Source organism: Tyto alba, unplaced genomic scaffold (assembly GCF_018691265.1).
Source record: "Tyto alba isolate M040663 unplaced genomic scaffold, T.alba_DEE_v4.0 Super-Scaffold_40, whole genome shotgun sequence".
Classification (NCBI taxonomy): domain Eukaryota; kingdom Metazoa; phylum Chordata; class Aves; order Strigiformes; family Tytonidae; genus Tyto; species Tyto alba.
The window spans coordinates 38,515,284-38,535,657 of record NW_024881316.1 but is presented as its reverse complement, the minus strand read 5'-3'; the positions used below and the strand labels follow the sequence as shown (position 1 = coordinate 38,535,657).

Sequence of the window (20,374 nt, the reverse complement as noted above, 5' to 3'; positions counted from 1 at the left end):
GTCCTGTTACTTCAACCCGCAGCTTTTGTGGTACCACTTTATCCACTGTACCAAGGCACAAGTGTAGACCAGCTCTTCACTTCAAGCAGTGATGTTGCCTGTAACTATCTACAATCAGAGCAAGCAGCATCATGTGTTCTTCCAGTGCCTGCCCACTGTAAGGTACTTCCTCATCTTCAAAATAAGGATGTCTTCTTGAAATCTGTCTGTGGCTACCCTATGCTTAAGAATGGTCAGTTGCCATTTGAATTGTGACTTCTGGGATCTTGGTATTGTTTCACTATCCACATTTATTCTCATGATCCATTTCCCCCATCCACCACCTCCTCCTCAAATGCAGTCTATAAGGTCTGCAGAGTAAAGACTGATTTTATGCCTTGTGTTGGTACACCACCACTCATCATGAACCCTTAGACTTAAATGCTAATGCTATTAACTGCAATAGCATTTCTAACATCCAAACCATTTCTTAGAAACAGCCCCACCCTGTCAAGCTAAAGGCATGAGACCAAAAACACCATTAGAAAAGGAAGTCAACCAAGTCTGTGAAAAGTTCTTGAGACTGACTTATTTCTTATCCAAATATAAATACATCTGTCTTTAAAAAAAGCAGCAAATCCACTATACAAAATACTATGAATTGAACTTGTTCTATTTAGGAACACTATATTCATTCAAATAAATTTTCTGCCTTATGTTCTTCCTACTCCTTGCTCCCCATTATGTAACACTACATGTGGACCTAACACTTCATGGTAAGATTGGCAAAGCAAAAACAAACTGACAGCAGTTTATTTTCCAAAACAAATCACCTCTATATAACAAATTGATTGACTCTCTAAATTATCTCTAGCACATTACATTACATTTATTTACATGTTTCTAGAATGGAATTGTATTGCTTTTTTACATCCAGATTTCTACATATTCCAAAAACACATTCCTCACTTGTTATTTTAAGTATATTACACATCTATGTTTCTATCCATCCTTTTCACAGACCTGAGATTTAAATCCAAGCTTTGGCAGGTAACTCGGCCCTGTTGCTTAGCAGCAGCTGAGACACATGTAAATGCAATAATGGAAATTCTCATGGTTACAGAAGTGGAAAGCTCTTGCCTGCTAAAAGCGGATGTTTATAAATTGGCTGGAAGCAGAGTAAGTGGCAATATTAGATTAGAAAAATTCTTTCCAAACAAAATACAGTCTTGAATACAAAGCCAACCAGCCTGACACAAACTAAATAATAGAGAAACTGAGGTTAAAAAAGCAAGACCCGATATTTAATTGTGATTGGTTTTATGTATTGATTACACTAGTATTTTAACCGTTGTATGATTACCAGTAAAACAGACCACACTCCATTTCATTTAATGGATGAAATAATGGATTCATGAATGTTAATTGCAAAATTTTCACTGCCTTTACAGAACTGGGATTTCATATTATCTCAATTTTTTTCATTAAAATTTATTTTTAAAAGCACTGGTCCAAGTGTCCATGTGAATCTAAAGCCAACTGCTTAGCACTCCATCTCTGTTTAAATAAATACCTGTTTTAATCTGAATAATCCTTTGGAAATGCCCCTCTCTTTCCATTGACTCTAGTGCAGCCTAAATGACAAACTAGCCTTCAGATAGCAAAATTAATCCCAACCCTTACACCTGTGCTTAAACTCAATGGCAGGGATGAGGGTGACTAAATAAGCAATGATCTAGTGGAGAACATCCTGGATTTTAACTCACAGGATCTGAGTACTATCCCCAAAGGTGCTAATAATCTCCTGAAAATTAACTTAAATACATTTCCACTTCTAACCCAGAATGATTCTTACAGTATGTAAAGCAGTTACTTCGATTCCCAGATATTGTTTGGTATTCCTTCAACCTAAAGATAATTTAAACTATCATATTTTAGTCTACAGTGCCACATTCCCTGAGCTCTAACTCCATTTGTTGTTTATACATTGTAGATTTACACACTGAACAAGGTTTTTTTCTTCACTGAACCCTGTACAGCAGAAAGGAAGAAATAAAAGATTTTCCTATTCTGAATATTTGACAAAAGGTTTTATTTATTCCAACAGAACATCATTTATTTGTGATTTTTTCTCTCTTCTGAATATGATGGTTTGTCAGCTTGTGTCACTTATTCTCTGTTTATTTCCATCAGCTGTGTCTCTGGCTCCCAGGAGAACACTTCAATTTGGTTGCAAGGCCCAGAAATACAACAATCAACAAATATTTCTAGGTCAAAACCACTGTCACAGTGTCAGCATGTTCATGAGAAATACCGATGCAATTAAACACTGATTTGCCACTCCAACTGCCAGCAAGACAGATATAAAATACAGCTTAGTATATATAGATCTTTTTAAACTATCCAGTTTAAGAAACTTGTGAAAGATAATCTGTTATACTGAAGAATCAAAACAGGAAAAATGCTTAATACTTCTATGGTGTTTTGCGTTTTACTGTTCTACAATCATTAACTAATTAAGCCTCACAATACCCAAGTAAGAAATGGAAGGAAGGATTATTGCAGTTATATATTATAATTATAGTGTCTCATTTAGAATTTCCTGGGTTGTGACTTTTAAAGTAATTATTGTCATTACCAAAAAAACTAATAAAAAGTCAGAAACAACCTTTTTCTATTTTTTTTTTTTATGAATGTGCTCTAAGCTAAGCAAAGAAAGAGTTGATAAATACCTAAAAGCACACTTTTTATTCATGTATCTTAGCTTCTATTCTCCCTTTGCCCATTTTGAGTCCAGATGACTTGATCTTTCTTTCACCAAACGGGAAGAAAATCTTGCCAATGACCACAGTGGATCCTTAATTTTAACAACAATTTAAAGGAAAAGAGTGTGTGAAGTGAGTTTATCTCTGTGATTTTTACTATTTGCTAAGAAAACATTATGAGATCTTGATATAAAGCACTTATATGTTCCAAACAACCTTATAAAATCTCTATGATACGTTGTAATTTGGATTAATTTTTAACATATGTAAAATTGGTTTGCTCTCAAATACCTCTCACCAGTGTCTGGATTCCTCTTCCCAATTCTAGCCTTCAAACAGCTCGCTGGCACCCTTTAGATACAAGTAGATAGATTCCTTTGAGGAATGGTTTCTGCCACCTCTCATGCATCTATCTTGTAATGAGATGATCTGCCCACTAGAGATTCGTTTGCTCTCCAGTAATAACATAGTCCCACATGTTTCTCCTATAATACTGGAATTTTCAAGGTCTACGGGGACAAAATCCATTTTATTAACTACAGAAAAATGTCACACAACATTTGAACTTTCAAGTGGCTCCGTCATAATAGGCAGTCACTGCAAATTCTTAGGAGTTAACAAGAGCTGAATCAGCCTCTGGGAGAAGCTTCCTTGTAAGGCCATAATCAACAGAATGATAATTTGGAAAAGGATCTCAGGCAGTTTCTTTTAGCTGCAAACACAGCGGCTATGATAATTTCTTTCTTATTCTTTTTAAATTATATAGTGTAGACCTAACAGTACTCATGTACGTACAGTGGATCCAGCAGAAGAGAAGAAAGAGTCTAATGAACCTAAAATACAGACAATACTATTTTGCTGACAGCTGCTGGAAAAACAAAGAAATAAGTAAAAAGATCTGATAATATCAAGCAGGTCAGGCCAAGATTAATAGAAGATGAATAGGAAAATTAATGTTCCTAACTTGCAATCCAGAAACCAACCAGAGCACTACTCAGTATTGTAAATTGCCAAGTACCACCTGCATACTTCAACCATGGCTGGACACGGTGCTCAGTTCATCTGCCTATTAGAAAAGGAAATCACCATCAAATGCCATCAACAGGGATTTTCCATAATATTACTCCTGTTCTGCAGAAAGTTGCCAATACAATCATTGTGCTAGTTCTAGACAGTATTTTGACTGTACTTGCCTTATGACACTAGAAATACCATCTGGCTAAACAGATGTGGTAATCTAATTTGTCTGGCCAATGAACTGAAAAAACAATGGCATGGATGGGGGTTTCAAGGATTGTCCAGTCCAGCATCTTCCCTTATGCACTTCCAGATACTACATTTGTCATTTCAGGATAAGCTTGGTAACAGATTATTTGCTTGTGGAAGTTACTATGAGAGAAGGAATTTCCATACAAAAGACAAGAAGAGGTGAACATATTCTCATCACAAAAAAGTCAGTTTTAAGGCCATCTGTCATTCTTTTGCAGAGTATATCATATGTTATAAAACAAGAAAATGACAAAACGCAAGGCAAGTCTTGGTCCCAAAGTAGGTATCAAATCTCCCATGGATTTGAACAGGAGCATTGGTTATTCAGTCTGTTCATTTATAACCTTATTTAAGGACTTCAGTACAGTTCTCTGAACAGTATATTTTATTACAGATGTATAATTTTAAACGTGGAATGGCTTGTCTAGATAAAGTCCCCCTGCCAATGTTCTCTTCATCATCTCCCTTAATTTTTGAAACTCTTGGATTTATAAAAATATATGTAATACTCAATTTTCCAAGGTCTACAGCAAGTATATGCTTATTCAGCCTCAATTTCTTCTCTTTTTAATTTCCATTCATTCCTCAAACCTGTGCTGTTTGGCACCATCACCATTCATATAACTGTCATTACTACCAAAATAATTTGAAAAATAAAAAAATTACAAAGAAAAAAACCCCCAAAGCTCTGACATAGTAAATTAGAAATGTATATGTTCAAAGATTAAAACGAAGGCATTTCAAAGATCTTCCTGAAGACATTTCATTTTAGTTCAAGTAAGAGATTTCAGATAGTTGCATTTCTTAAAGTGTTTCTTAGCTCCATTAACAATGAATAATGAACACTCAACTGTGCCCACTCATTTTGCTTTGTTATGCAAATGTATGTAGACTGTATGTTAGAAAAGTTTCAGCTATAAGGTCCTCCTTTGCATAAAGGATTGGGCTGGCTTTCTGATGTTGGGCTGCCCTATTCTAAGGTAAAGAAAGGGAAATTAAAATAAAATGACCAAGTCCACATCATAGGCTGAATGAGTACAACTAGAGGAAAGAAGAGGAAAAGAAGAGGAAAAGAGGAAAAGAGGAAAAGAGAAAGAAAAAAAAAAAAAAAAAAAGGAAAAGCAAAAGGAAAAGGAAAAAAAGAAAATGAAAAAAATAAGAGAAAAAAAGAAAATAAGAAAAAAAAAGGAAAAAGAAAAAGGAGAAGGAAGAAGAGGAAGAGAAGAGAAAAAAAAAAGAAAAAGAAAAAGAAAAAGAAAAAGAAGAAGAAAAAGAAAAAGAAGAAAAAAAAGAAAAAGAAAAAGAAAGAAAAAGAAAAAGAAAAAGAAAAAGAAAAAGAAAAAGAAAAAGAAAAAGAAAAAGAAAAAGAAAAAGAAAAGGAAAAAGAAAAAGAAAAAGAAAAAGAAAAAGAAAAAGAAAAAGAAAAAGAAAAAGAAAAAGAAAAAGAAAAAGAAAAAGAAAAAGAAAAAGAAAAAAAAAGAAAATAAGAAAAAGAAAAAGAAAATAAGAAAAAGGAAAAGGAAAAGAATAAAAAAGTTTTCTTCCCTCTCTTGGGGAAGAAAACTTTTGCTTTTTCATTATATTGTATTCTGTAAATTTACCCAGTGATATCAAGAATTGAGGACCTAATACAATAAATTAATTTTAAGAATTTAAACGGTGCATTTTTAGTCCATGATGGACTATACTAAAGTACTATTCTCACACTGGTCAGACTCTTACCCTCCACCATAATGATTCTACTTCACAATACATGTGACTTGTGCACTGTTACTGCTCCCTTTTGCTATACAATAAATGATCTAGGGATCATTTTCCTCATCTTTCTAACTAGGGATTGTTTTTCCTGTAACGAGTGGTTTTTTTCCCTTGTTTTTTTGGCTCCAAGACATCTTGTCTGAACAGTAACATGACTTCAGCTGTCCCTTGACCCAGCTATTACACCACTATGTTGGCAGTAAAACCTGGGAGAGACTTCTTCAACCAGTGAGCTACACAAACTCACTCAGACCACACATGTACAGGACCTCTATGGAATTTTCATACCACTCCAGGCTTTTCATCAACTTAAAAGGGAAAAAGAAACAGTAAAAAGTTCTTGCCCACTGGTGTACTTCACAGTGACATGGGCCATCCTACAGAAATCAGTGGTCCTCCTAGGACTAGGTACTTGCTTTCATATCATTATATGTAGGACAATATTTCTATGAATCTAGAAGCTTAAATATAGCCCAAAGTATTCTGGCAATATGTAAAATGCATGCGCATGAGCCCAGAATAGATGAGAGCAAAGAAAACGATTTAGATGAACAATCACATGGAAATAAAGAACATTGCGTACATGTATAGAAAATGGAAACAAATAGCTGAAAACTGCCTGAAGGCAAGAACTATTGGCGATAATGCAGGGATAATGTTTTCATAGGGATTAACTGTTCTGGAGCACTTTTCCCATGTGTAAAACACAACATACTTTTTATTCAGATAGGTTGATTTGGCAGCCTCTTTATTGCTAGCAAAACCTATTTATTGTGCCTATGCAGGAAAAATTCCACCCTTAGATAGCCAGAATGCAGTTCTTTTATTTCACACTGACAATTGCCTGCTGGATAGAGCTCAAGAGCTAATTTCCCACTGATAATCCACTTCTATAGGATGCCTACTAGAAGTTTGTGTGCCAAATTAATCATTTTCAAAAGTCTTTAATAAATTTGGCTACATGTTAATGTAACTTTTATAGTGAATGTGTTAAATTCAGACTTTGGAAACAGATAGTATTTCTTTGGCAAAATGTCATTATTCTTAGAGGGATAACAGAGGTACATCACTTCAAAATAAACTGCTGAATACAAAGAGCAGCATTTACCTTTTGTTTGAATTATTTTTTTACTCCGTTTTATTACCCTGGACCTGCTGGTGATTTTCTGTATGAGCAACTTAATTTTCTGAGAGTGAAAATACATTTTTTTATATGTTGTTTTAGAGTGTGTACTCTTTTTCATAATTGTTCATGCTTCAAAGATACCCCAGGGTAGTAGATACAGGAAGCAGAAACTGTCCTTATTCTCCCTCCTCTTGGCTGTACACTAGAATAACCCCAGAATTTATGTCTCTGTGAAAATAACAGCAGGCCCATTAAACACCATTTTCCTGCTATACAGAAAAACTTCAGGGGAAAAGAATCTTAAAAATAAATGAGCGGATAGACTAATACACCATAGGGGCTAATTTGTGGCACAGAGTTTGCAATTCCAACACAAGGCCACTAATTTGTTAGGCTTCCCTTGTCATATACTGTATTCAACTTTAACAAGAACTAATTGATAGATAAATAATTGCTTCTTCAAGCCAAGATTAATATAGCACCCTTACTGTTAAATCAGTTAAATATGACTATTGCTATTATAAACTCTCATTTTCAGAATCCTATTTTATATACCAGCATTTCTTCCAAATAATAAAAAAAAAGGACATTAGATATGCTTTAAAGAGCTGTTCTAGACTTTAACCACAGTTTTCTTGCTGGCTTTTTAAGAACCACCATACACTGGAACTCAATGTACCTTTCTCAGGCCAAGTGTTATCTGAAGTATTACTTTTCTTTTCAAAGGACCTGAATAACCAAACAAATGCCATGTATGAACATTATATTTTAAAAAGTCAAATATTGGGAACTATGACTTCCTAAAGTAATAAATGGAGTGTTAAGGCAGCCCTTGCTCTGCACAAATGAGCAACAGAAGACACAAGATTAAGATTATGTGCACAGTAATGTTAGTATGAAGCTGATGCTCAGCTGTACCTTTCTGTGGCTTTATATACACATGAAATGGTATGACTGTATTCCTCCAAGAAAACTTTGGGATGCGGTGACCACTAAGCAACTGTAATGTAAACTCAGAGTGGTGGATTACCACTTAAATGACTTGTCCTAATCAAGAAACCAGGAGAAGTTTAATGTGTGTATATAATATTTGTACCAGGTTTACCAACCCACATGTAATATAAGACTCAATTTCCTGAGGATGCTTTGTACTGACATGTAGAAATTGGACCCTGAGGAAAGGAGATGTGTCTCACTCCTGAATGAAGTTAGGAGTGTTAATGGAGTACAGGGGATGGCACCTGACCCGCCACCAGCATCTGTGAAAGGGAAAGTGGGATGCAGCAATTTAGTGGAGCAACTGCATCCTTTCCCGCCGGGGCTAAGCCATGTGTGTGGGTAGGAGACTCTGAAGGGAACCAAGGACATCTGCACTTCACTGGGACCACATCCAAAGAGCATCACCCTGCAGCTACCCATGTTTAGCAGCTGGCTAAAAAGCAGTTGGCTAGAGTTTATTCTGGTGAAAACAGATCCAAACTAGGAGGGAGGACATCTTCTGAAGTCATCTGCAGGTTTTATCTGTGGTGTCCTGTGAGGCTTTCACAGAACAATTTCTTGTTTTAATTGGTCCATTCTTAGGCAGCTCCATCATTTCAGTTACACAGTTTAATTATATAATTATCTGCACTGACACATATTATAAAATTAGGCACTATAATTGCTACATTAATAAACACCAACACAATTAAAAGTGTTTCCAGTATCAAAAAGGTATTTAGAAGAGGGACACAGACCTACTCAACATGGACATGAGAAGTAGTGGTAGCTGCCTGTGAACATGAAAGCAAATTCAAGGACTGCTCCTTTTAATCAGTTCCCATGTATTTGATATTAGCACTAGGGACAAGAATCATGTCGCCAAAACTCATATATCTTGGAATAGGGCTTTGGCAGGGAATAGCAAATTAGTGAATATCTTTCAAAGAAAGCTGTGAAGAGCCATGAGTATGCGTACAGGTGTGTAATTTCCTGGTAACAGCAATTCTCAGGTATATCCTTCCAAATGAGAGGGGGGACAGGCATTTAGAAATAACTTTGCAATTAAATATACTTCTATTGAAAGCTCCTGACAAGGTCCATGTAAAATCTTTTTTCAATTAATGGCCTAAGAATTTTTATTTCCTGAGTTTTTTTAATAGCTTTGTTAACATCGAAAGAATCCCCAGCTGACTTTGATATTTACTTTGAGGTGAACTGTAGTGTTGATTTACACTTCTTCTTATACTGCTGCTTCTCTGGACCACAGGGAGATTTCGTTTAAAGCTGCACACTCAGTTCTGGGCTACACATGCAATCAGACAGCCAAACTTCACTTCTTATACAGGTGGATTTAACACCAGCCTCTTCTGAGAATGTTTCACACATATTTCAGCAAAATGGCAAAATCTCCTACACTCTGTATTTCCTTGTGTTGATTACTTTATCTTCCAAAACATATGTTTTTCTCATTTTGTTTTGTTTGTGATTGAATATAAAATTATGATCGCTAGCTAATTCTTATGCCAAGTAGTGGTAAGTCATCTCAATTCAGCAATCAATAGGTTTGTCAGTGCAAACAGTCTATTCCTGTGAGTTTTAATTAAACATGAAAAGATGGAAATTTACTCTCATTGAAGAGAAAGAAAGTTGATATCCCAAGGTACTGGAAATGTTCAGACTATGATTAGTAGAAACCTGACTGGAATCACAACTAATGTCTACATGATAATAAAAACTGCATTTAACTTGGTAACTAAGTGAGCTCCCAAGCATCTCTCCAGATGACAGAACCCTGAAAAAACACCTGATACTTCATTACCTGAATAGCTATAGCTACCCACAGCAGCGTGCGTTGCAGTGGTAATAGTGATTTGTTATTTCAAAGTACCACAAGCAGATGGAGCAGGCTGAGACGCAATGCATGGCTGTGAGAGCCTTGGTCCAGCCTAATAGGACCCCTTTAATTTTTGGAGTATTCCTACTCAGCTACAGTGACTCACAGCTGTCATTCTGGAAGTAAATATCACTAAGATAATTTAATTTTCTAAAGGACTGATGAGTTCCCTGGGAGGAGAGGGGGAGGTGACGTTGAGACATGGAGTTGGAGACATCGTACCAGGGTGGAGGGACTTGGTTCAGAATACCAAGTTCCCGTCCATACTTTATGCAACAAGAACGCTGTTTTCAGCCCCAGGCCTTGTGTACAAGTAAGATACTGGAAGCAAGCTTTGATACTAGAGTAAAACACTTCAGTGTTTTAAACCAAAATACTTTAAATCATATTAGTTTATCCCAGTGCTGAAATGAAGTGCCCTGGTTTCAAAGGCTTCTTCAGGAACTCTGTAATGCCAAACAGCTTTTTTTATATTTTAAAAAAACAGATATGTCTATAGTTCAAGAAATGTGACAAGGTGAAGTCCCTGAAAGACCTTAGTTCACTTTGTCTGAAGTAACAAAAACACAAGCTTACCAGCCTTCAGAACAAGTTTTAGGATGATCCAGTTTTCCAAATCAAAGTTACTGAAGACCTAAAATAGAGGTTTCCACTAAGACAGCCACAGTTTAACTGTAGAGTGCAGATCACAGTGTAGATCTACAGTAGACATTTGATGAAAGTCTGGACAGAAGTGCCACACTATAATGTGCATGTATGACCCCAGAAAGTCATTCCCAAGCCATTCTGTAGGAAATTAAAACCCTCACTCCAAAGAAATAAAATAGGGGCCATTTATATTTTGACACCTGAAGTAATTTCATCCCTGACCTGGTCAAAGACATAAAGCAAGTGGTTTACCTTGTTTGTATCTCAACTCTCCATATATAACATAGAGACATTATACGCTCAATTCATGGTTGTTTCCTTTAGATTGCAAGAGAATAGAATATCTGAAAAAACTATGGTTGGTATCACTACTCCCTCTCTCCACTGCACATCCTCAAGGGTTTTCACTGGTTTTGTGAACACCCTTCCTTGTGATGAGAAGGAAAGCACTGAGGTGGTATGAAGGGAGCTAGGAAATAGGAAGTTTCAAGAGGAAAAATGTCCAAAACACTTGACTCTTGCAACAGGCTGGGTAAAGTTTGTGAATCATTAATTAGTCTTGATGACTGCTCTGAGGACTACTTAACAATGGTAAAATAAGAATTGTTACAACAAATAGTAGAACTGAACACCATAACAACTATGGGACTTGGTGCTGACAGTTTGTTGTTTTTTTTTTCCTTGGAGGACTTTGATACTTTGCGTTAACAATGGCTCTCTCCATCCAAGCTGCACCACTCCTCCCCTTCAGGGAAATCATAATCGTATTAATGAATTCAGTGTTTTGCTACAGAAATAATTATAGTATCCTAAATTCATCATTTTGATTTCTCTGAGGAATCCAACACAGAGCAAAGGTGAGCTGTAAAGAACAAGGTCTCTTATAAAAATACATGACAGTTTTTGGAACTGGTGAACTTCCTTAAAAATAAAAGATGAAGTAAAAGTAATTTGCATATTGCTGTTGGAAAATTTACCCAGACTGGATTCTTTTATTGGGCTGTGTTGAAAACTAGGGCATGCATGGACATGGTGAGATTTTCAGGCATTCTAGGCTGGATCATCTTCCTCTGGCTGGACATCCTCTCTTCAATGCTTTGGACCTGATGTTAGTTTACAGTGCCTCCAGGAACCACATAGAACCGCAGAATTACAGAAGAATTCAATACTTAGTAATAACCTGAGGTTTGGACTAAACCTTCACATCCCCACACATCTGCTGACTCTCTAAGACCTGGAGATGCCTTTGGACAGTTGGACTGATTTATGGATTCATGTAACCATCATTCCTGCCTCTCACAGAGAGGGTGTCAGCATATGTTACTGAATTGTTCAAGCATTAGGAAGGTTTATCCCACTAGCCTGGACACTCCAAGAGCTGCTATTTGGAGCAATTAAGATTTACCAATTTAGATTTCATCTCTTAGATTTGTCTGACTCCTTAATTTTCTAGATTTGGAGTCTCCAGAGGTCGTCTGGAGGATATGGTCCATTATGTGCTTTGCAACAGAAGCAAAGAAAAGTATATTTTAGCCTTTAAAATTAGCCACTAGCCATAATGCTGCAAAAAGAAAAGGACTTGTCCTTCTTTGCCTCTGAAACCGTTTTTCTACTAACTTCAGGACCCTTACTCTCACCACTCATCCATACAGACTTAGTTTTTAAATAACTGATGCTTTTCAATTACAGCTAGCAATGTATACATTCTACACATGATGAGAGGAGGTCTCCAGACTCTAGATCCAGCTTGTAGGAAAGGATGTTAATGGAGCTTGCACCAGACTTCACAGAACTCAGGCTTCATGATGATAAACAAGTTCAAGAGCTCAGTGCAGTCCTAAGCACTTAAATAAGGATCACGAATGAAAACTCCCATTAGCTTCAGTGAAATTAAGATTTCAATCTAAACTGACTCTGCTCTACATTGTTAAAGGTATCCAGTGTTGTGATTTACAGCCATATTTTCAGAACTACCCAGTGTGCTGGTCCTCTTCTGAAAATTACTGTTTCCGTTTTACTTTGCACTTAAATGAGAATCCATGTTTATTTACTGTATTTTATTTTTCAGTATGGTTGCTGATCTTTAAAGCTCTGTTTACTAAAAAAAGATTTTAAAAGATGTTCTATAAAGTGATATTGAGTCCAGCCATTATTTTTCCTGGGATCAGCACAGAGACAGAAATGAAGCAGGGCATGTTACCAGTATCCTCCCCTTCTGCAAATCATTCAAAGTTAGCTTCAAAGTTAACATTGCCTTTGGGGTTTGTTTGATTTTGGTTTTATATATAAGAAGCATTCTGGCCCTTTGTTTTAAAATTCATGCAGCACAATCTCAGCTTCTGTTGGAAACATATAAGCCTCTTATGTGGTTTTCTAGTAGACCTGCATTTTGGCACAGCACCTGCCTATTCATGTTAGAAGAAGGAGGAGGAGGAATAATGGCAAAAGCAGTTTTGCATGGAAAACATCTAGGCAACAAGACCATGCCTTTTTTTTTTTTTTTTTTTTTTAACCAAGTCCTGTATGAGAAGCAATTGTAATCTTTTTTCTTTTAAAAGTTATCAGAGCCCAATTTTAATACAGCTTTGGAGCACTAAACATATAGTTCATCCTGAAAAGCATTCCCCTGTGGTAATGCTGGACCACAAATACATATGCTTTTCAGCACACTGTCTTTTGGATTCTGCTATATTAATTCTCCTTTCACATGAATTTTCATTGCACTTCTGGTGAAAGGTTTTTTACTCTTTAGGAGCATTTGTTTCTAATGATTTTACTCTAATTGTCTCAAATGTGCAGATTTGTACTAAGTGCTTAAGGTATGCATTAAGAATCCTTACATCATAGATTGTTCTACAAACACTCCCAAAGCAAAGCTTCCACAGATGCCAATAATGTTACTGTTATTTCTGCCTATCCTCTATTTGCCTATCTACATATGCGCTGCTCCTTATCGAGCCACCTTGTAATGTCCCTGGATCAGAGCTATTCGTTGCTTCACTTGTTTGCATCCAGTGCTATTTCTAATTGTCTCTAACATAACAATAATTGTTTCATTATGCTATATCAGTTTTAAAAATTCAGTAACAGAGCAGTAGTATTTAAAGAATTTTTAGTTATGTTTATAAATAAATACATATGATATTTTCTGTGTTGCAGTTAAATTGAGGTGGTGCATCCAACAAACATACTGTCGTGCTGTCCAGGAAGACTGCTAGCACCCCAGCTGTCATCTTCGGGAAGGTAGCAACAGCATGGGCTAAAATCATTGTAGGAGTAGATACATCAGCATTTTTGATAATCTGCATGAATTCAAAACATGTTCAAGTTCTTTAGCAATACAGGATTGGTATCATATACCCAAATATATTAATTATATTAGGTATAATATATTTAACGTTGGCATTATATACCTAAAAAGTACTATTGTAGGGAGAACTTAAGTAGCCAAACCGCACTCATAAAACCAGTACAGCTCTTCCAGTTAAAAGAGATGATACCAGTAAAATCAGTTTCTGCCAGTGCAACTGCATCTGTGTTAGGGGCATCTGTAAACACAGCTGTGCTGTTCTGTTCTGGAATCCCACTTCTTCACAGCCACTGAAAGCCTGAAACGCAGCTCTAATCTAACATTTTGAGGAGCCCTGTGCCATCTTTAGAAAGATTCTAGTCTGTCTTAAAAATCTGGATAGAGAAAAAGAGGCTGCAAATATATCCACTTAAATTTCAATAGATTTTTGAGATTCTTTTGTTCTACACATATTAAAATGAAGGACTAGAAATTAATTCCTTTCAATGCAGGAAATGTGAGATAGAAGCCAAAAATATGACAAACCATTTGATTATAATGAATCAAATAGCATTAATATTCTTTTTTTTTTTCATTTATACATTATCTATAAAGCCCCAAAGCATAGCTATATAATAGATGTACAATAAATTCACAAGTAAATTACTTTATTTAATGCTAGCATTATATCAGGATCATTCCCAACCCTACACTTCCAGTTAAAGGCCCATCGGTGCTTGTTTCTGTTATTAATCCAGAAGATATGTTTCTCATATTCAGTAACCCAGTTCCAAGAAGTATCACAATATAGAAGCCTATTTCCCACTTAATAAACATGCATAATTCCTGTGAACATTAGCACTGATTATGCACACTTACACTCTCTAGGGCATATTCATCTAAATCCAGAGAATTCAAAAGATCTGAAGGAAAATGTATTTGGCCCTCTAGACAGCAAGAAACCCTGAAGAATGATAGGAACAGTCCAGAACGTTTTATTGGTATATTCCATTTTAATGACACTTTTGTATATTAATTTCCTCATCTCTCTGCCCACAATGCTAATGTTTTATGTAAGATAAAAGAATTAAGGACTTTTTGGGATAGAAAAAAAAGGAAAATGAAGAAAGTAACCAAGGATTAAGCTTAATGGTTAGGATAGTCTCTTTGAAGATGGAAACTATAGGTTTCATCCTGTCTGATGCTACTTATCACTATTTCCTGCAGAAAAAGAGGTTAATTGGGATACTGCCAGCAGCCCAGAAGGACATATCCCATCACAGGTAGAGCAATGAGAGGGTGAGCAGTGCAGATTCAAACTTTTGACAGGGACATAATAATTGACTCAGAGTTGCCTACAGTTTGATGAGTACTTAAACCACTGTGGTAAAGATAAGGCATTCACATTATCTTCATTATTTATGACAGAAAGAAAAAGGACTCCAGTCACTTCATTTTGCTTTGTCTTCTAATCTCCTAGGTAGTTCTCTGTAGGAGAGGTTTGAAAGACTGCATACAATGCTAAACATGCAACAGTATAAAATATATAACTGTCTATTAGCTGCTTATTTCAAAGAGGTGTTCCTGACTAAATATTTTTATAGACACTCCCACCAGAAATGCTTCAAATAGTTTTTCTGTAGAGTCCATTTGTATAACTGCTATTTATTTTAAGCACTGAATGATTTGTATTCATAATGGAAACTTCAATAGCAAAGGCTTCCAAGCCAAGCTAGAGTAATTCCCCCTTTAGTCAACACAGTCTTCATCTAAATCAGTAAACAGCACAGTATAAATGATGTAAATACATAGAGTGGAAAAGATAGTGTTGAGGACCTGACATCCATATCACACATATTCTGGATGTTTTACTTCAGACCAACTCCAGCTTATTAGCAGGCATTAGATACAGTAATACATTAGGTGTGATCCCAGGACACATCTTGTTACGTTTCATGCAAAGAAAAGCATTTTCTTGTGCCCCAGGACTGTGCACCCTATTCTGTAATTATGATGGAAGAGAAGTGAAGATAAGCAGGAAATTCACCTCAGAATATTGCCCTGATATAATCTAAAATGTTTTTGCTTTTTAAGCTGAGGATATTTTCTATGTGTGTGAGTAAAAAATAAAAGCTTTCTTTGCATCTTAGATGGCCAACACCTTTTTATCAATACACATGAAAGTGCACCAAACAACCCTCATGAACAAAGAAACAGTGTAATCTTAAGAAAATGTAAATCTGAACTGAAGGTACATCTTGTACTTCATTTCCAAATATATTGACTTATGGATATCTTCTTCAATAAAATCCACTTCAGAGCAACAGATGTCATCCCTCCCAACTATAAATTCATGCAGGGGAATTACTAATCAATACACACTTCATACATTTTCACCCTGATTATGCATTGAAAGAACTGAAATGCTGTAAATGTAATCATGATTTGGATCTCCTGCTAGTGGCTCCTCCTGGAAAGATCAGATTTCACATCCAGGGTTTTGTGTGCAGCCAGCAGCCAACACAGGCAGAACGTCCTACATAGGAGAAGTTGCCACCACAGCCAACACTCAGACTATTAGCTCCTCAGAGAGCCCAGGGCCGTGATTTTACAAGCATTTCAGTGACAAAAGGACAAGTAAAGCTCTGGATTTACTACAGCTGATCGTATTTCTCCCCTGCAAAATTAGTATTTCACCCTGTATACAGACATTATATATAGAATGACAGTAAACTGGACTAAATATATGACAGTACCATTACAGTGCTGATCTCAAAACCTATAACTACCAAAGCAAGGGAGACAATCTTATTTGATGTGCCTATCTAAAAATATATGAGGCCATAAAACTAAAAGCCAGATCTTGCAGCTTAGTAAGACTCCAGAGCTGCTTCGAAATTTCAAGAGCAACATACTACTGTGCTCTTCATGTTATTTTTTGCATTATCATTTTTGTAAACATAATATTGAATTTACTCTCTGATATATTCTTCATGCGTACAGTATCTTGTGAAATATCTGTGAATACTTCAAATGCTCCTTTGAAGGGAAGAAGTCCTAACAGTTTCGAGCTATTTTCAGAAGATATCTTTCCCCAAAACACACAAAATCATTAAATATATATATATATTTAATCCCTTTACTGTGATTTGCAAAAAGAAAATAATGATTTCTGAAGAGTTAAACAGTTGACATACTTTACTAGGAGCCGATATTTTGTAAAGACCATTTACTTTCCTCAGAATCATGTATGAGAAATGATTAGATGTCTGATCTTGCTGGATGTGCACCGAATACTGTTTAAAATGGAAGCTATAAATTATCAGTCAGTAACAAGCACAATACCTGAGGCAGTAAAAATGCTTTCATCCGAAAATAACAGTTATTACAAAGTCAGTCATTTCTTAAAAAAAGAATTGTGAGGCAATATATTGAGCCATAAATATTAAAATACGAAGACAGAAGGTCATTTATGTAAGCTAGAGTTAGCAGTTTTTGTTAGACTATTCATTAGAAGGAAAAAGGGGCTAGGTAATAATTTGCAGAGTGATCTGGTACAAGGCTGAAGAAATTTAGGAAAGGATTGTAGCATGCATTTAAGGAAAAAGGCAGAGTCCCACCTGTCTGCAGAAATTGTCAGTGTGCTCAATATTAACTATTTACATTTGAAAGGCTTTTTAAGTTTTTATTCAGCTTCACATTGTATTTATGAACTGTTCTGATCCTACCATTCCTCGTCACCATACAATATTTTTCCTAATTAAAATTACTTTGAAGTCTCTGACCTTTAGGCAGACACTTGATTCTGAATTAAAATATAATTATCTTTGCAACATGAATACACTTCTTATGCTGCCCCCATGATCTTCTTGTTACAGAATAAATACATAGTAAATATAAGGAAAAGACTACATTGAACTTGACAAAATAATGAAAAATAAGAAGAAAATAAACCAAGCAGGATAGTTTTCCTTTCCTATATAACAAGGGCAATGAGACAGCAGGGAAAAAAAAAGGCAATACTTAAAATTTAGAGAAAGAAATACTTTGTGCACAGTGCATAATTTATCTGCAGGACATACCGTCACAAAACTTCACCACTTTTTCTGAAACCCAAAGAAGGTCAGATTTATATAAGTAGGTCCAGCAATCACAGAGTTTATATTCCAGTGGTATTACACAGGTACAGCACCATTTTTTGAACAGGACCATAACCACTCTGAAGGTGAAACAGGCCCATAAATTACAGAGTGCAGAGAATATATTTCTTGTGAGTAAAATACAGCTTTTTTACTAAACTTTTGGTTCTGGTCACTGTAGCTATATGAAATGCTGGTGTGATGAGGGTAGCACTTCCCATTTATCTCCTCATCTTCACGATTGCTTCTCATAGCAAAAGTATTTGTTAGACTTAAATGACTGGCAGCTCTTGACCATATGTTTGCTTTATATTACTTTGCAACCTTTTCTACAGCCAAATAAAAGGAACTTAATAAGTAACTTACTTTTACGTAGAGCTGCTGAAACTCCTCAAGGTTCAGTCTACCACTTGGACAGTCCTTTAGAAATCCTTTGTACCACTGTTTTAGCTCATGTTCATTGAACTCTGTGCTCTTCACCAGATCCTCCATCACCTCAGGGGCCAACTTGCTATTCTGTTTCCCCATTGTGCCTTAAGAAGAAATAAATTAATACAATTAGCCAAGTTGTTGTGAATGTTTTAAACTTGAATTAGCGACAGAACTTGAACACATGACTTGTTTTGTACTCACTGCTGCTCTTAGTCAAACTCAACTTCATGGATTCACTAGTGAACAGTAACCTAAGCTATGCTTGAATATTAGAGGCTGAAAATGGTGAAAAAGACAACATTCTTCTTTAATTTAGGAGTCTTAAGGGCCGGAGACAGACTGCTCATTTGCTTTCAAATAAGGTAATTTCTAGCTTTTCTTTACAGTAAGGCTGGAAAAGATGTCTTCACTTTTTAATTTAACAGAAATTTTTCACAGATTCAGGGATGTCCACAGAATTCCTTTTTATCTCTGTCTTGAAAATGTCTTCTGATATGACACCCACATTAGCAGCTACTCTTCACAGGTACTCTTCCACAGGCTGTGGACAGACAGGCTTGTGACATACAGCGCTAGAGGATCCACTGGGAGGGAGCAATGCAAGAGTCTACATACTTGGTTTCAAAAGATTATGAAACCAAACTGGAAAAATAAATGTAATATTATATGTGCACATATGTGTGTATATATACAAATATGTATACATGTAAGTATATGTATATATTTACCGCATAATTGATACACAATAGATGGTTTATATTTCATCACTGTTAACTTCGGAGATATCCACTACATTTGTTATATACATTTTGTATACACACTTGTAAATATTAAAAATAAAACATACAGAAATACAAAATATGTATGTGTGTATAGATAAATACAGTAATTTCGGTACTACTTATGTTGGCCCTTTGAGATATTTCCAGGTAGTCTGATGTTTAACCAAAGATGTCCTTTGAGAGAACTTTTGAGAAATCCTTTTATTTAACGTTTTCCAATTCTACTACCATTTGTTTCATGACAGGAGATGTCTTCCAGTTATTTTTAATGAGATGACAGACAGTACTTAACTTGTCCTGTACAGAACTGCAAAGCGATGAATAATTTCTTTCCTGAGCCTAGCTTAGCATTTCCATTTTTATCTCCCAGTATAGCATCTGTATCTAATGACAGCACCACACTGAATGCATTGATTTCTAGTCCATATCACTACTCATTCCTGATACTTTGGCATCTTCCCCTATTTCAAAGGGGAAGTTTCTTTCCTCTCAGGACATACTTTGCTCTGTTCCAACAAATTAATATACTTATGTAAGTTTCTTTATGGGAACCTTCCTTGAGCAGGCACAAAGTTAACCATTCCTTCTGGTCTGTGTGTAGCAAACACATCCCCCACTGCCATACCACCAGTGGCACCAGGTATCTTCCTGAAACGCCTCACGGACCTTCTTCCCTTTGGCCAAGGTCCCTCCTGGTCTGCTCTGACCCCCCACCCCCAGCCCAACAAGACAACCCGGGCTGGCAGCAAAACTCTTTGCCAAAACAGCACATGACTTGGCTACACAAACAGCCATGACACCGAGAAGGAAGGTGTCTTTTGTCAAAGCATTCAGCTGGTACAAAGTTGGGAAATTTGTTCATCGGACGGTAAAAAATGCCACAACCCATCAGGCTAGAAACTCCAGCCAGAAATGTCTCAATGCCTTCGTGACACAGCTGTTAGACAAGTGCGCTGGGCTGTGCACAAATGTAACTGGAGGTGGAAGTGGGCCACCATTTCTTGGGATACTTCCAGCAAGCGGATCCTCCTTCCCTGGTCTCTGCACATCCTTCCCCTACCAACACTGTGAGATGCTGCAGTGCTTTCTTGCTCGAGGCTCTGTATCTTCTCTGAATTACAAGAACTCGCTGCAAGGACTCACACAGCTGTTTGTTAATTAAGGGCAGCACACTGCTTGCTCTAAATTTACTTACTTTGAAGCCTTGCCAAGTTCTCATCTACACATTTTGGTAAACTTAGCACAAATATGGAAGAGTTCAACCTTCCAGTTAATTGCCACAAGCCTAATTGTACATGCAGATGTCCAGAAA

At 36.3% G+C, this 20,374-nt stretch overlaps 1 protein-coding gene across 6 annotated transcripts in view; it reads right to left on the bottom strand.

The window, feature by feature from the left end:
* VSNL1 (visinin like 1) overlaps window positions 1-20,374 on the bottom strand; it is a 92,537-nt gene that overhangs the window by 32,737 nt on the left and 39,426 nt on the right. For all 6 annotated transcript variants that reach the window (XM_042803093.1, XM_033004515.2, XM_033004512.2 and 3 more), the window contains exon 2: window positions 18,215-18,381. In XM_042803093.1, the coding sequence (XP_042659027.1) occupies window positions 18,215-18,376 (162 nt within the window). In that variant the 5' untranslated portion in view covers window positions 18,377-18,381. The remainder of the gene's footprint in view (window positions 1-18,214; window positions 18,382-20,374) is intronic.